Genomic DNA, 16280 nt, shown 5'->3' with positions numbered 1-16280 from the left:
GCAGGGAGAAAGGTCAGGTCCTAAAATGTTGGTACCACTGCCTATTTTGAAATACATGCTAACATGCCCAAGAATTTCACTCATGGTTAAGGCAACCAGAAATAAACTGTCAAAACCTGAAACTAATACAACATTGTAAATCAACTATATTTCAATAAAAAAAATAAAGTGTCATTATATTCTTAGAGCAGTGGCCTGCAGTCACCCTAGCCTGGTCTGTAACTGGCCAGGTACCAAGCCCTTACCTATCTCCTCATCTTCAAATGCCTTCTTGTTCCCTTCTCTCGGCAGTTCTCGGGCTCTGCTCTCTGCCTGAAATGCCCTTCATCCTCTCTGTGTCCACCTATATCCCACCAGTCCTTCAAAATCCGACTTTTCCAGAAGGCTCCAATCACCACTGCCAGATCCCACTATCTGACCACATATTAAGCCACTTGAATCTCTTCCACTCATCACTTTGTTCTATAAAGTTTTGTATTTCACTTATTTAGGTTTCAATTCCAAATCTTTCATTTACATTCTCTCACCAATCCTTTAACATGATGAGCATAGGAACCATGTTGTGTCGGCACTGTCCCCACAGAACTATGTACTTGTATGATGTGAGGCTCGTAATATTCACTGAGATGTATCCTCCTCGCTCCACTCAGAAAAGGGGCTGACTGTGCGCAGAGGCACACTGGAGAAGGCTGTCTAAGGCTGTTGGAGCCTTCACACTCACTAGGGTGGGAAAATAAAACAGGACAATGACAAGTGTTAGGTTAGTGTGAAGAAATCGGAAACCGCATATGTTGCTGGTGGGATGTAAAATAATGCAGCCAGTTTGGAAAACGGTGTGGCAGTTCCTCAAAAAATTAGTTACCGTATGACCCAGCGATTCCACTCCTAAGTATGTACGCAAGCGAACTGAAAACATATGCCCACATGAAAACTAGCATATGAATGTTCATAGTAGTCTTATTCATAACAGCCAAAGTAGAAACAACTCAAACGTCCACCAACTGCTGAATAAACAAAATGTGATATATCCACAAAATGGAATGTTATAACAAAAAGGAATGAAGTACTGATATACGCTACAACATAGATGAACCCTGAAAACACTATGCTTGTGAAAGAGGTCACATACTATACAAGCCCATTTAGATGAAATGTCCAGAATAAGCAACAGAAAGTAGATTAGTGGTTGCCAGGGGCTGGGACAAGGGGAGAATGAGGAGTGACCCCTAATGAATACAGGATTTTTGGGGGGATGATGAAATTTTCTGGAATTAGACAGTGGTTATGGTTGCACAGCCTTGTAAATGTACTAAAATCCACCAAATTGTACATTTTAAAAGAGTGAATTTTATGGTATCTTAATTAAAGAAACAAACAAACAAACTAAAAAACACCCTCAGAACAGAAATGCTAGTATGTAGCTATGACCCTCAAACTTTAGAATATACAAAAACCACCTGGGGTGCCTAAGATAAAAACTCCTGGGCTTCCCTGGTACCATCACAAAAATTATAGCCCAAAAGATTCAGCGGGGAACCCAGTAGCCTGCATTTAACAAGCACACTAGGGGACAGTGATGCAAATATTAGCCGTGAAGCATGTTTCTCGAAACATAAGTATAATGAAAAGAAACTGTAACTTAGAATCAGAAGAGCTGGATTCAAATTCTGGTACTGCTTCTTCCTAGTTATATGACCTTAGTCAAATCACATAACCTCTCAGCTCCTGAGTTTCCCCAAACATAAAATGCAAAGAAGAGGGCTTCCCTGGTGGCGCAGTGGTTGAGAGTCCGCCTGCCGATGCAGGGGACGCGGGTTCGTGCCCCAGTCCGGGAAGATCCCACATGCCGCGGAGCAGCTGGGCCCGTGAGCCATGGCCGCTGAGCCTGCGCGTCCGGAGCCTGTGCTCCGCAATGGGAGAGGCCAGAGGCCCGCGTATCGCAAAAAAAAAAAAAAAAAAAATGCAAAGAAGAATGTCTCCCTCCCAAGAGACAGTGCACATAAAGTGTCTAACAGAATACCTGGCACATTGTCAGTGCTCCAGAGATGCTAGTGAATCCTAACTGGGTGCCAGTTCCATTCAACAAACATTGTCAAGTGACTACAGTACGAAAGGCCCAGTGCAAGGGGATGGTAATTAGTAGGACAAATTTTTAAAATCACCAATTAATGGATTTTACAAAGTATGAAATAGACTTTAAAGATCAAGCACCACTGTTTATAAATTTCAAATTAGCATATTACTTTTTCTGACCCTGGAAAAGTGAATTTGGGAGTTTATCAGGAAAAACAAAAAAGATGTGTTCAGGCATTTGACGATTATAAAGAATTTCTGAAAGCTACTTAATAAAATTGAGAGCTATATTGTACTGTACTGTTCTGCTATTTTTTTCTTTGTACTTTCTCTCCCCAAGCAGAATGTAAGCTTTGAATCTGGTACCATGCCTTACGCTTTTCTCACATCCCCATAACATCTACCCCATTCCTGGGGCAGACAGAAAATACTCCATAAGAATGCACTTAATGGTGATCTGTTACCTTCAGGTCACGGTGGATAATAGGAGTTTTGCACTGATGCAGGCGGGCAACAGCTTCACAGGTGTCACAAAATATCTGGAGTACTTCGTTCTCTGTAAAACCTGTTTGCAGGCGCTGATTCATCAGGTTGACCACCTGGCCTCCTGAGAGGGGTGCAGAGCAGAGGAAAGGTTATTAACATTCAGACCCATCACTTATCCACGAGAATGAAAGGCTGTCCACAGAGGAGCAACCTGGACTCAGCCCATCACTGGCTGAGCCACGACTAAACCCCGGTATCTTGATTCCCAGCCTGGGACTTGTTTTCTATGGCGTCAAAACAGTTTCTTCATTATATAAAGCAGCCCAGATGTGAGCTGCCCTCATTCTGTCTTCAAGATTAGTAGCAGAACTGACAACATGGTCCTGGCTCTAGTTGCCTGGTTATACTGTCCCTGTTGTGCATTGGACGAGGCCACAGGTTCAATCTGCTGTATCTTTCAGTAAGAATCAGATTGCACAATAGACCGCGGGTGGAGGAAGAAGGCAGTTTGACAGTCTGTATTTTAGAAACAGCTTGGTCTCTCTGGCTTTACTGCTTGCTGCCTGGTCTGCAGAAATGCTACACCAACATTTAATCTCTAGGACCGAAAGACTGACGACCTCGCTTAGAAAATTATCCAGCTCCCTGGACTCTCCTACTGCCTCGTCTCTAAACATTTTACGTCCAAAAAGGAAGAGGAGGAGGAGACAAACTGTCAAGTTCAAATGTGGTAGTATTTTTTTTTTTTTTTGCGGTACGCGGGCCTCTCACTGCTGCGGCCTCTCCCGTTGCGGAGCACAGGCTCCGGATGCACAGGCTCAGCGGCCATGGCTCACGGGCCCAGCCGCTCCGCGGCATGTGGGGTCTTCCCGGACCGGGTCACGAACCCACGTCCCCTGCATTGGCAGGCCGACTCTCAACCACTGCACCACCAGGGAAGCCCCGAAATGTGGTAGTATTTTACAAAATCAGGGTAGCAGCTGTTACCGCGAAGGCTGAAACTATCGGTTAACATCACATTTTAAGCATTACTAACATATTTAATTTATGGACAGTATCTGTAAAGGCAAGGAACGTGTTAGTGGAACTGAGGGTGCTTACAAAACTGGGCACCAAACAGTGAGACAATGACCCAAGAATGTAAGTGACAGCTGCTGAGACCAAAAAAGCCAAACCTCCGAACAATAGCTGTATGAAATGCAGTCAACTCCGAAGAAATTCATGCTACAGCCTGGGTTTCCCAAGATAAATACTGCTTGAAACTCTGAGCTTTCAACTACTTGACTCTACTGTTAATGGCAGCAACATTTGAATGTAGCCTTCCTGGCAATCACAGATCTCCAGCAAGAAGAGCAGGGTCATTTCCATTAGACGAAAAGGATTCTTTGACCCCCTAATGCAAGGATGGTGGTGTGGGTGGAGAAGAGAACACACGAGTGAGGGAAGCTGGACTGTCCCCTTAGTCTGTCTGGAGTTGGGTCTTTATCATGTGCCTTCATCATTTGTTTTAAAGCATCACAAGAACATATTCATTCTCATTCTCATACATTCGCATTCATATACAAGCACCAAACCTTCCCAAACCTAACAAAAGTAGAGTTTTGTATTATCTACCACTCCGAATTATTTGGGCCACTGATACTCGCCGTTGTAAGGATAACCAAGAAGTGACAGAAGGCTCTGTGCCTTTTAGCCTCTTCGTTTTCCAATCTTTAAAACCGGAACAACATATGTTAGAGTACGGTGCACGTTAACTGAAATGACCCCACACCCTTGACAATCAAAGTGCTAGAGAAATGACAGCTTAACGTATGGCGCATCTACTTACCCCTGCAGAAGTCCATCAGAATGAGCACCTCCCACACGTCACCGCTACTCACATTGTTGATACTGGAGTCAATGTAACCCACGATGTTCTTGTGCCCCGACAGGTCCCTCTGTAAAGAAGAGTTGAGAAATAAATTATCCGTTACAGACACCGGTAGAGATAGAACGAGCCAGGCTTTTCCATTAGCCCAGATAACTTAAATACACAGAGACAACACTAACAGTGAAGAGAGACGAGACCAAGGGGCAGGGTCAAGAGCAGGTTCCCGCTGGTCTATGAGATTCACGGTCAGCTCTTCAATAACAATTCCGCAACCCTTCTAAACCATAACGCTCTCCTGAACTAAATTCTAGAACCAAATGCACACACGGTGCCTACTTGCTCACGGCATCAGCGCTCCATATAAACCAGAAGCAAAGACTCCCATCTCTGGAAACACTGCAGAGGGGCTAACAGGAGAGCGACAGCATGAACTATTTAAATATGTGAATTTTTAATTCAGAAAAATGAAACTGATTTTTTTCCTGGTTGTAGGAACACAAGTGAACTCAACTTGACTTTTAAACTATTCGTACTGTTTTTCTCCCTCTAGGAAATATATGAAAAGAATAACTGCTTTTTAAAGTTTTGAAGGGACTACAATGGCATCCAGACCTAAGCATTTTGCTCACAATTAAGTCTTTCAAGCCAACCAACTGGGATATAAGATGGGTTATGTTTCCAGCTCTCCAGTTGGAACTGCATCTCTCAGAGCTGCTTGTGGAATTAATTTTCCAACAAATACTTATTGAGCACCTCCCATGTGTCAGGACCCATTTAGACACTGGAAGCTGCCTCATCCCTCAGTCTGGTTATTTCAACATCCATTGAGGCAAATCTTTGTAATGATGATGTTCAAAATCTAAGGTCATTAGTGAGCAAAAACCAAGCAAGTTGGGCAATGGGATTTATGCACAAAGTAAGGTTTTATTTTATTTTTTAAATACATTTATTTATTTATTTTTGGCTGCGTTTGGCTTTGTTGCTGCGCGTGGGCTTTCTCTAGTTGGGGCAAGCAGGGGCTACTCTTCGTTGCGGTGCATGGGCTTCTCACTGCGGTGGCTTCTCTTGTTGCAGAGCACTGGCTCTAGGCGCGCCGGCTTCAGTAGCTGTAGCACGCGGGCTCAGTAGTTGCAGCACGTGGGCCCTAGAGTACGTGGGCTCAGTAGTTGTGGCACACGGGCTCAGTTGCTCCACGGCAGGTGGGATCTTCCCAGACCAGGCCTCGAACCCGTGTCCCCTGCATTGGCAGGCGGATTCTCAACCACTGCGTCACCAGGGAAGTCCCAAGGTTTTATTTTTTAACTAGTTTTAATAAATTGTTTTACTTTGTTTAATAAAAGAAATGGGAGGACGGAGTTGGGAAACGTGGTTCTGTAAGAGTCAGCACACAAATGCGGCAACTTGAGCCACCACCACACTAACTGGAGACTCAGTGTTCAAAGTGATACGGATACGGTCTCTTTTAATCTCAAAGTACATACCCAAACAAGAGGAAGCCTCAGAGTATCAAACCAACACACCTGAACTCTGAGCATCCAAGTTAAAATTCCTTAGAACTTTCCTCTGAGTGAAGGATTAAGAATGACTATTGCCTCAGAAAGGTAGACCAAAGGTAAAGACGTGATTGCTTCTACTGGCGACTGGGAAGTCGCTGGAGATCTAGGCAAGAACAGTTTTGTAAAAGGAATAAAGTGAAGTAAGAACGGAGCTGGACTTGCGAAGAATGGGAGTGGAATACGCAGAGCCAGTGGCTACGGGAGACTCTTTAAGGACATTTTGAGCTTAAAAGAGGAGAAGCACTGAGGGAAAGAAGTTTTAGGATGGGAGAGGATTGAGCACTGGAGAGTGAAAGGAGCCAGGGCAAAAAGGTGCTTTAAGATACAGGAGAGGATGAGGATAACTGAGCGAACAAAGTCCTGCAGGTAGAAAAGGGAAGGAATTAGGAGCACTGTTAAAGGGACTGATCTTTCAAAGACATTTCTTTCCTGGCAAGCAGGAAGGAAATAAGGATGGACATGCATATTGGTTTAAGGCTGGGGGGAAAAAAAGGGAATTTGAGGAAGTTCAGATCTATTGTTCTGTTTTTGGTAGAGTACAAGATCATCTTCAAAGTGTTAGGGAATGAGAAAGAAGCTTGATGAGAGAAATAAAAGGCTTAGAGCAACTGTTTTGGATAACAGACAAGGGAGATGATGAGGCAGAAAAGCAGCCTCTAGAATTCAAGTTTCTCTAAACAGAAAGTGATTTCAGGGCTCATGTTTTAGAGGACTATCCTTCTGCTTTTCAGTCTTATCAGCTCTTCTAGAATGTTTCCATTTACACAGTTGTAGAAGTAGGAGGAAGTGGAGAGAATTTCTTTGAAACCAAAATGCAGCAGCAGATCATGTCCTCCAAATGTCCACAAGAAGGAATGAAAGGCTAATGTTTCTACATTTAGCTGTTTGAAAAAGAATCAGCAATGTTGCCTCTGAGTTTGTCTCATCCCAAGAGGAATAAATAAGAATCTGGAAGGAAAATTAGAAGCAACTGATAGAGCCAAGAGGAGGTCAAGAGCTATTAGAGGACCCAAACTGGATAATTAACATCTGCAGATGGCATCCTAGAACACTCTGCCAAGATGCTGGTTGATCAGTCCACGCCCAAATTCCTGTTCATTGTGTCTTCTGCAGAGATCCTGAGATATGTCCAAGCAGAAAAGACCGCCTCTTTGGAGGGAGACGATGGCATTTTACTTTTAACAACTTGATGACACAGCAACGTCTCTGATTTTAGGATGCCACTGGTTTAGAACTGATAGAGAAGATCTGTTTGAATGGCTGTGAAATGTAGAAAAGGTCAAGAGAAAATCTTACTACAAGCTGAGATAGACTCACATTCATGGGCAGTGTGACAGCACTTCTCAGCAGCAACATACCGAAGGATGTCCAAGCTTTCCCTGGCTTTAGTTAAAAGACCAGCCCCAGGCTTACAGAACAGAATGAATGGACGTAGAGGTCTGGGATGGAACCCGCATAGAGGCACCTGAGTTACTACCGGTTTACTCAGGAAAAGGCAAGATATAAGGAAGATGCTCTGATGCCCTCGGCTACAAGTATTATTTGGAGAATTGAGATAAAAGTCTACATGATGAGTATAAGTCAAACTCTGATTTTCAGGGGAGTGGGGAATGTTCAGTTAAACTATGGATTAGATCAGTTTATATTACATTAAATCATGGAAGCAGTGATAAGTCTAAAGACTTGTATTGTCATTTTAAACTTTATTTTAAAATTAACATTAAACCACATGGATAAACATGTTATTAGAAGACCTGCTTTACTGAATAGATATTTAACGTGTTTGTAGTTAGCTTATTAACTTTCATAGTCAAATGCTTGAAGTGATGAAAAACTTTTTTCACAAACACATACAAAAAGTACCATTTGAAAATGAGGCCTTCTACCCAGATTCTATAGATGACCACACATTTCAAGTTTATCTGTGGTCCTAATTAATGGTGCTTGTGGCACAGAACAGTATTCTATCCCGAGCTTCAAAATTCCTGCAGCAGGAAATTCCTACCTAAGAATCTTAAAGACTTATAAGAAAGCAGAGGACTCAATTCTTAAGTACATCCATAAAAGCCTTTATATTTATGTTCAAGAAAACAAAGAAGATAGCGTTCTAAGTAGCACATCAATAATGTCACTCACCTTAAAATAGTAAAATGAGTTATAGTATGTAACTAATTTTCTTATGTATCTTTTGCTCAGGTCACCCTTCCTTGGAACGTCAGCATGACAAATTCCTGCAAATTCCTGATGCGGACAGTGTCTGCATTTGCATACAGTAAGCTTCCAAAGAGGTATATTTACCTGTTTTGACCCTCCGAATAGTCGATGGTTTCTGAGTTTATGACTCGGCACTATTGTTGCCAACTTCTAGAATCACACTATGATTCCACAGACACTTTTACCCAAAGTGCAGCTTCTTATTAACTTAAGGATGAAGGAAAGCAGTTCTAAGGCCTGGAATTAGTTTCTCTCTCCCAAAGTTGCTTTGTAGAAGTCTTTGGCCTTACTATTCCCCACCTGCCTTCTCTAAAATTGCCTAAATTTTAGGAAAATTTCCTTTGTAACTCTCCTTTGTAAGTCTACATTTCCTCTGTAACTCTTTATAATTCACAAACAAACAAAAACGATATCAAGTCCAGTGCAGTAGTGAAGAGAAACGCTTTGAGATCTGGACTGGCCCTGGGGTTCTACCGAAGGCAACGTATCTGGGCCCCTTATGGGTTTCTGTTACATAAGTCCCAGATATAATCCTGCCTACAATCACATTTATTCTCCCTTTTCTAAGTCTTACTCATTAATTAATCCTCTACTTACTGAACAGATCTTTAAAGTCATTTAGAGTCTGATTCTAGAGGCATGTTGCTCAAACTTTAATAAGCATTGAATCACCTAGGGATTCTGTTTAAAAACAGATTCTAATCTAGTAGCTCTGGGATAGAGCCTGGGGTACTCCTGGGCAGTGGCAGTTAACGTACCAAAGATTTAGAGGAGCGCTACTCAAAATGTGTTCCACAAACATTTTCTAGGTAGAAGCCAGTCCACAAGGAAATAAGGAGCTTACTCCGGGATGTAAATCAATCAGGTCACTAAGATGACTTTTTCCTTTTCCTAGTGAGACTTTACCTATGGGGGAAGTAGTTCATTGACTTACATTCTGGCACAAGATCTTTAGTGTAGCACCTGTACATTTATAGCCAATTGATTTTTGACAAGGGTGCCAAGACAATTCAATGAGGAAGAGAAGAGTCTTTTCAAAAAATGGTGCTGGGACAACTGGATATCTATATGCAAAAGAATGAAGTTGGATTCCTACCTCACATCACAAACTGAAATTAACTCAAAATGGAACCGAGCAGAACCCTGTAGGCCCCACCAACTACAAAACTGAGCAGTTAATGAGTAGGACAACAGAGTCACAGAGTCCGTGTCTGATGCACATTCCTGAGTTGTTTACAGATACTACAACTGCCACCAGAGGAACAAAGCTAACTGCATGATAACCAGACCGTAGCCATGACATAAGCTGTACCATCTTGAGCAGTACTGAATCTGCGGCTAGCACACTTCCGAGAACTGGCCTCAAAGAGAATGGGATTAACATTACTGCTCATAATAATCTATATCTCTGTGGGCATCAAAATAATTGTAGCTTGTTCTGCCTGTAATATGTAAGCGGCCAACTAAAATTGTCAGCAAAGAGATGCTACAGACCCACGTTGACATCTTCCACTCTGAGAATATGGCACCCTATGTCAGCATGAAGAAGTTACAGAAGATAGACCTTCACCCCTAATCCCATAGAAATGGAATGATGTTAGACAGTGGGGATTTGAAAGCAGCTCTTTTGCCCGTTTCCTGTTTGTCCATTTCTGTTCCCCTCCAACCTTGAAAGAACCTAATTAACCTGTTGATTCTTTTCCTAGATAAAAAGAAGTAAGAATGAAGAATTAAGTAAAGAATGACCAGCTCTTTACCCCCAACAGTCCCCTTAGCAATCCTGCAGGCAGATCATATGGGCAAGATAACATCTGAAGAGAGAGTCAGCCAGCCTGCATGCAATGGAGAATGATGCAGAATCCAACCTCCTGCCTCGATGATTCGCTGAGATTCTTCCCCTAACCATTTTCTCTTTAAAAACCCTCATGGGGACTTCCCTGGTGGCGCAGTGGTTAAGAATCCACCTGCCAGTACAGGGGACACGGGTTCGAGCCCTGGACCGGGAAGATCCCACATGCTGTGGAGCAACTAAGCCCACGTGCCACAACTTCTGAGCCTGTGCTCTAGAGTCCGCGAGCCACAACTACTGAGCCTGCGTGCTGCAACTACTGAAGCCCACGTGCCTAGAGCCCATGCTCCGCAACAAAAGAAGCCACCGCAATGAGAAGCCCATGCACCGCAATGAAGAGTAGCCCCCGCTCACTGCAACAAGAGAAAGCCCGCGCTCAGCAACAAAGACCCAACGCAGCCAAAAAAAAAACTGCCATGGCTGAGCAGAATCTTCGGAGTTGCCCTCGGGACATGAGTCCACCTTCTCCCCAGATTGCTGCCCTTTTCTGATTAAAGCACCTTCCCTTTCTATTGACACTTGCCTCTTGATTATTGGCTTTTGAGCAGTGAGCAGCTGAACTTGAGTTCAGTAACAAAAATGGACCACAAATCTAAAAACTCCTCAAAGAAAATACATATGCAAATCTTCATGATGTTGGATTAGGCAATGGTTCTTAGATATGACACCTAAAGCACAAGCAGTCGAAGAAAAAATAAACTTCACTTCATCAAAATTAAAAACTTCTGTGCTTCAAAGGACACTATCAAGAAAGTGAAAAGAAACTGCAAAGAATGATCTGCAAATCATACATCTGATAAGAATCCAGTATCTATGGGAATTCCCTGGAGGTCCAGTGGTTAGGATTCCGTGCTTCCACTGCAGGGGGCATGGGTTCGATCCCTGGTCAGGGAACCAAAATCCCACAAGCCACGTGGCATGGCCAAAAAAAAAAGAATCCAACGTCCAGTCTATATAAAGAACTCTTAAAACTCAACAATAAAAAGACAACCCAATGTAAAAATTGGTAAAGGATCAGAATAGACATTTTTCCAAAGAGCATATGATAAACACATGGAAAGATGCTCAACACCATTAATCACCAGGAAAATGCAAATCAAAACCATAATGAGATTATCACTTCATAACCACTGGAATGGCTATAATCAAAAAAATAAACAATAAAAAATGTCAGCAAGTATACAGATTGGAACCTTCATACACTGCTGGTAGAAATGTAAATAGTGCAGCTTCTATAGAAAATAGTTCGGCATTTTCTCAAAAAGTAGTTACCATCTTACCTTGCAATTTCACCCCTAAATATATACCCAAGAGAAATGAAACATTATGTTCACAGAAGCTTGTACACAGATGTCTATAACAGCATTATTCATAGTAGCCAAAGAGTGAAAAAAAAACCCCAAATGTCCATGAGGATAAACAAAATGCGGTATATCCAGACAATGGAACATTATGCAGCCATGAAAAGGAATAAGTACTCATACATGCTACAACATGGATAAACCTCGAAAATATTATGTTAAGTGAAAGATGTCAGACACAAGAGCTTACTGTATGAGCCCATTTATAAGAGATGTCCAGAACAGGCAACAGAAAGCAGATTAATGGTTGCCAGGGACTGGGGCAAGGGAGAAGGGGGAGTGACTGCTAATTGGTGTGAGGTTTCATTTTGGGGTGATGAAAGAAATATTCTGGAATTTGATAAATGATGATGGGTGGATGACCTTGTGAATAAAAAAAATCACTGAATTATGTTTAAATTATATTTATATTTAAAAGGATGAACCTTATCTCAATTTATGAAGAAAAGTAGTAAGACAAGCTGGGGGGAGAATAACATAAACAAACACACAAGGGGGAAAAAGAAAAAGAAAACAAGATCCTTTGAGTAGCACTGATCTAGAGCAGCCAGGCAGCCCATGGTGAGTCCCTGCTATAGCCTTTTGACAAGAAGTTTGCTTAGATTAATGTCATTCCCTTGGGCCCTCAGCCCATCTGCAGGCAGCCCTTTCTGTTGATCTCCTTTCCATCCAGCTAAAAACTTCCACCTCCTGATTCTAGACTGCCCTCTTCAGAAAAAAATAAGCCTAGTCTATTTTTTCACTTTCCAAACAACTGAAATATTATTATTTAGACTCTAAGTTCTTTCTTCTCTCTAAACATACCCACTTTCTTTGACATGGTTTTTAGTCACACCACCATTCTGGTTGCTCCCACGTTTAAACGCTTTGCTTTGTCGATGTCCTTTTTGTAAGAATGGCCCCAGAGAATGAATGAAATACTCTAGGCCCGGTCTGACTCCTGCAAAGTAGATCAGCACTATCACCCTCTATTAATTCAGCTAAAAATTACATTCTTTCTTCTTTTGGCAGCCACATCATACTACACACTCATATCAAGTTAACTGACCACTAAAATGCTTAAGTCTTTTTCTACTTGTGCTGCTTTTAATCTCTACCTTCCCAGAACTGTGCTTGTAAAGTTGATTAGAAGAAAATAAAAATCCAAGCATGTGACCTTACCTTGCTATTTCGTCTCATTAGAATCAGTCCATTGCTCTAATTTTAAGGATCATTTTGGATCCTGATTCTATCATCCAATGCAGTTGTTATACCTTCCAACTTTATATTATGCACATAAGAGATAAATGTGTCTTCTATTTCTTTAACCAAGTTGCTTATTAAATGTAAAATAACATAAAGTTAACAGTAAGCGGCAGTGCTTTTTTCTTAGAAAGTTCCCTCCAAATTAAAGGCAATTCATTGATCAGAAACCATTATAAACAGTAGCAATTATACCTAGCATCCAGCCTAGACTCTCCATCTTGCTCACAGATCTCTGGTGAGTGCCCTTACCCAAATGATACAGTCCATAGTCACTGGATCTACAGTCCACAGTCACTGGATCTATGGCACTCCCCTGAGCTCCCTATCCACAAACCTGCCCAAGAGAGGACATGATGTTGATAGGACATGGCTTGTTCCTACTCAACCTGAAGTCTCTTTGGATCCCTGCTCACTCATCTAAGTGACTATAAAACAGCTTAAAATTTAATTAAAAAAATAAGTAACATATTAACATTCAAAAAGCAAAACATAGTAGACAAGTATTTTCAACTCCAGTCCTCATCACCTATAGGGAACCCTCCCTCTTTCTTCCCCTTCTGCCTTTCCTCTTTCTCTCTCTCATCCTGCCAATGCTTCTTCAAGCAAATTCAAATAATATGTATTATATACACATAACTCTTACAATCTCTGAGAGGTAGGGCTGGGGTTATGGCCTCTATTTGACAGAAGTCTGAGCCTAGCACGGGTTAAAAACATTGCACAGGGACTTCTGATTAAAAATAGTAGCAAATTGTTTTTAAAAAGTAAGTCGAGGGCTTCCCTGGTGGCGCAGTGGTTCAGAGTCCGCCTGCCGATGCAGGGGACACGGGTTCGTGCCCCGGTCTGGGAAGATCCCACATGCTGCGGAGCCGCTGGGCCCGTGAGCCATGGCCGCTGAGCCTGCGCGTCCGGAGTCTGTGCTCCGCAACGGGAGAGGCCACAACAGTGAGAGGCCCGCGTACCGCAAAAAAAAAAAAAAAAAAAAAAAAAGTAAGTTGAATACATGCATTTATCTCTGCTTCCTTCAAAAGCCTTACTAAATGATGTAAAGTGTTTATTTTTTAAAAGGCATAAACAGAAAACTTCTGCTTCCGGGAAGATGAAATAGATGTACTTTTCCCTATTCCTCCTGCTAAGTACACCTGAATACTTTGTACATTATACATAAAAGAGACATAATAATGAGTATCTGAAATGTGAGTAGAAGAAGGCAGACTGGCTAGGAACTTTAGGACCCAAGGAACAACATGGTGGTGAGCTGTCTGGGTTTTCTTTTTGCCTCATGTTTCCCAGACCGAAAACTGAAGAAGCCAGCAAACTGAAAACACCAATGGGTGCAGATAAAAACACAGAAAAGCCCAATGAAAGCCTGCTCTCTCCAGTCAGATGCAGAAAAGGGGCAACCCAGTAAGACAGAGCCCATAGAAAATAACTGCTCTATTCCAGCCAAAAACCACAGAAAAAACCTGCAGCTCCACCCCAGTCACGGCAGCAAAGGCCAAGTGGAGAGCCTAGACTTCCATTCTCATGAGTCTGCAACAAATCACTCCAACCTACCCTTCAGGGTGGGGAACGTCAGAGACGGCTGAGTAGGGAGTCAAGACCTTCATCTCTGAGGTGCCATGAGAGGAGGTCAAGTGGAGAGTCAAGACTTCCACAACCACCAAGTGGTAACAAGGCCAACTCCCACCACCATGGTGTCAACGGAAGCCATGTGGGGAGCAGTAGCAAGGCACTCCTACTTCCCAGCCAGGGAAGGATCAGTGGAAGCCTAACGGGAAACTGGAATTTTCACCCCAATCCAGTAATAATGAGAAGGTGAACCTTCACCTTCTGGGGTAAAAACAGAGGCCCTATGGAAACCTGAACGTCTATCCCCACCTAGCAGTAGTAACAAGAGGGCATTCCCCAAACCCATCAATCCCCTGCCAGAGCAGAAAACAGTTAAAATGGAAGGTTTACATAAGATCCAGAATCTATAACACAATATGAAAGTGTTGATATAGTTCATCAGACCAAGAACTAGGAAGAACTCAAACTACATGGAAAAAACCCCAGCAATTGATAGATGCCAAAATGAAGATGACGAAAAAGACAGAATCATCCAGCTATGATTTTAAAGCAGTCGTGACAAAAAATGCTTAAACCAGCAATTACGGTGATGCTTGAAATAAATGAACAAATAGAAAGCCTCAGCAAAGAAACAGGAAGTGTCATCAAAAACCCAGAAAACCTAAAGAAGAACCAAATGGAAATTTTTGAACTGAAAATACAATAACGGAAGTAAAAAGTACAATGGATGGGCTCGTCAGCAGAATGGAAGGGACAAAGGAAAGAACCAGTGAACTGAAAGATAAAACAATAGGAATTACCCAGTATGAACCAAAGATAGCAAATAGGTTAAAGGGAAAAAAAAGGACAAAATTAATATGCATAAGTCCATACTGATATAAATAAATGATTGAATAAATAAATAAGTGAGGGAGAAGTGCAATCACGTTAGAGAAGGAAGTTAAAGGCAAACAGATCAGAAAGGAAAAAATAAAACTGCCTCTATTTGCAGATGACATGGTGGTCTATATAGAACATCTTAAAGAATCGAGAAAAAAATTCCCAGAACTAGTAAACAAGGTCAGCAAGGTTATAAGATACAAAATAAACACAGAAAAATCAAGTGATTTTCTACATCCCAGCAATAAAAATATGGGCATCAAAATTAATTACCCAATACCATTTATAATCACTCAAAACAAAAACAAAAACCTAGATATAAATCTGAGAACATGTACAAGGACACTATGCTGAAAACTACACAATGCTGATGAAAGAAATCAAAGATGTAAATAAATGCAGAGAGGTGCCATGTTCATTTATTGGAAGACTAAACAGAGAAAAGAGGCCATTTCTCCCCAAACTGATATAACAGTTTAATGAAATTCCTACCAAAATTATAGCAAGACCTTCTGTAGATATAGATAAGATTATTCTAAAATTTATATGAAAAGACAAAAGAACTAGAATAGTTAAAAAAAAATTTGGGAAAAAAAGAAGCAGGAGGAATCAGCCTGATTTCAAGACATTATAAAGCTACAGTAATCAAGGCTGTGTGGTGTTGGTAGAGGGATAGACACATAGATTAATGGGATAGAACAGAGAATAGAGAGAGGTCTGGAGATCAACCGTCACAAATAGGTCCAACTGATTTTTGACAAAAATATTCAACGGAGGAAAGATAGCCTTTTCAACAAATGGACGCCGACAAGAAACAAAATGTTCTTCAACCGAAGTCTCATGCCTTATATAAAGTTAACTCAAAATGGGTCACAGACTTAAATGCAAAATGTAAAACTTATAGAAAAAAAAAATAAGAGAAAATCTTTGGAATGGAGAGCTAGGCAAAGAGTTCTTAGAAATGACACCAAAAACACAATTCAGAAAAGGAAAAACTAATAAACTGGATTTCATCAAAATCCAAAACAAAACCAAACCCACAAGAAGGTCTTAGAAATTAACCTGATATATAAAAAATTCAACAGGATGGTTGAATATAAAGCTGAGAAAATCTGCTAGAATGTAGAGGGAAAAGACAAAGACATGAAAAAAAAAGGAAGAAAACAAAAAATTAG

At 41.5% G+C, this 16280-nt stretch overlaps 1 protein-coding gene across 4 annotated transcripts in view; it reads right to left on the bottom strand.

The window, feature by feature from the left end:
• Positions 1–16280, bottom strand: part of AAK1 (AP2 associated kinase 1) — a 165618-nt gene that overhangs the window by 75064 nt on the left and 74274 nt on the right. For all 4 annotated transcript variants that reach the window (XM_065890911.1, XM_065890912.1, XM_065890913.1 and 1 more), the window contains exons 3-4: positions 4388–4496; positions 2538–2680 (exon numbers count right to left, since the gene is read on the bottom strand). In XM_065890911.1, coding sequence (XP_065746983.1) covers positions 2538–2680; positions 4388–4496 — 252 coding nt within the window. The remainder of the gene's footprint in view (positions 1–2537; positions 2681–4387; positions 4497–16280) is intronic.

This window comes from Phocoena phocoena, chromosome 14 (assembly GCF_963924675.1).
Source record: "Phocoena phocoena chromosome 14, mPhoPho1.1, whole genome shotgun sequence".
Classification (NCBI taxonomy): Eukaryota; Metazoa; Chordata; class Mammalia; order Artiodactyla; family Phocoenidae; genus Phocoena; species Phocoena phocoena.
The sequence above is the reverse complement of the archived record's forward strand: the minus strand, read 5'-3'. Positions and strand labels throughout refer to the sequence as shown.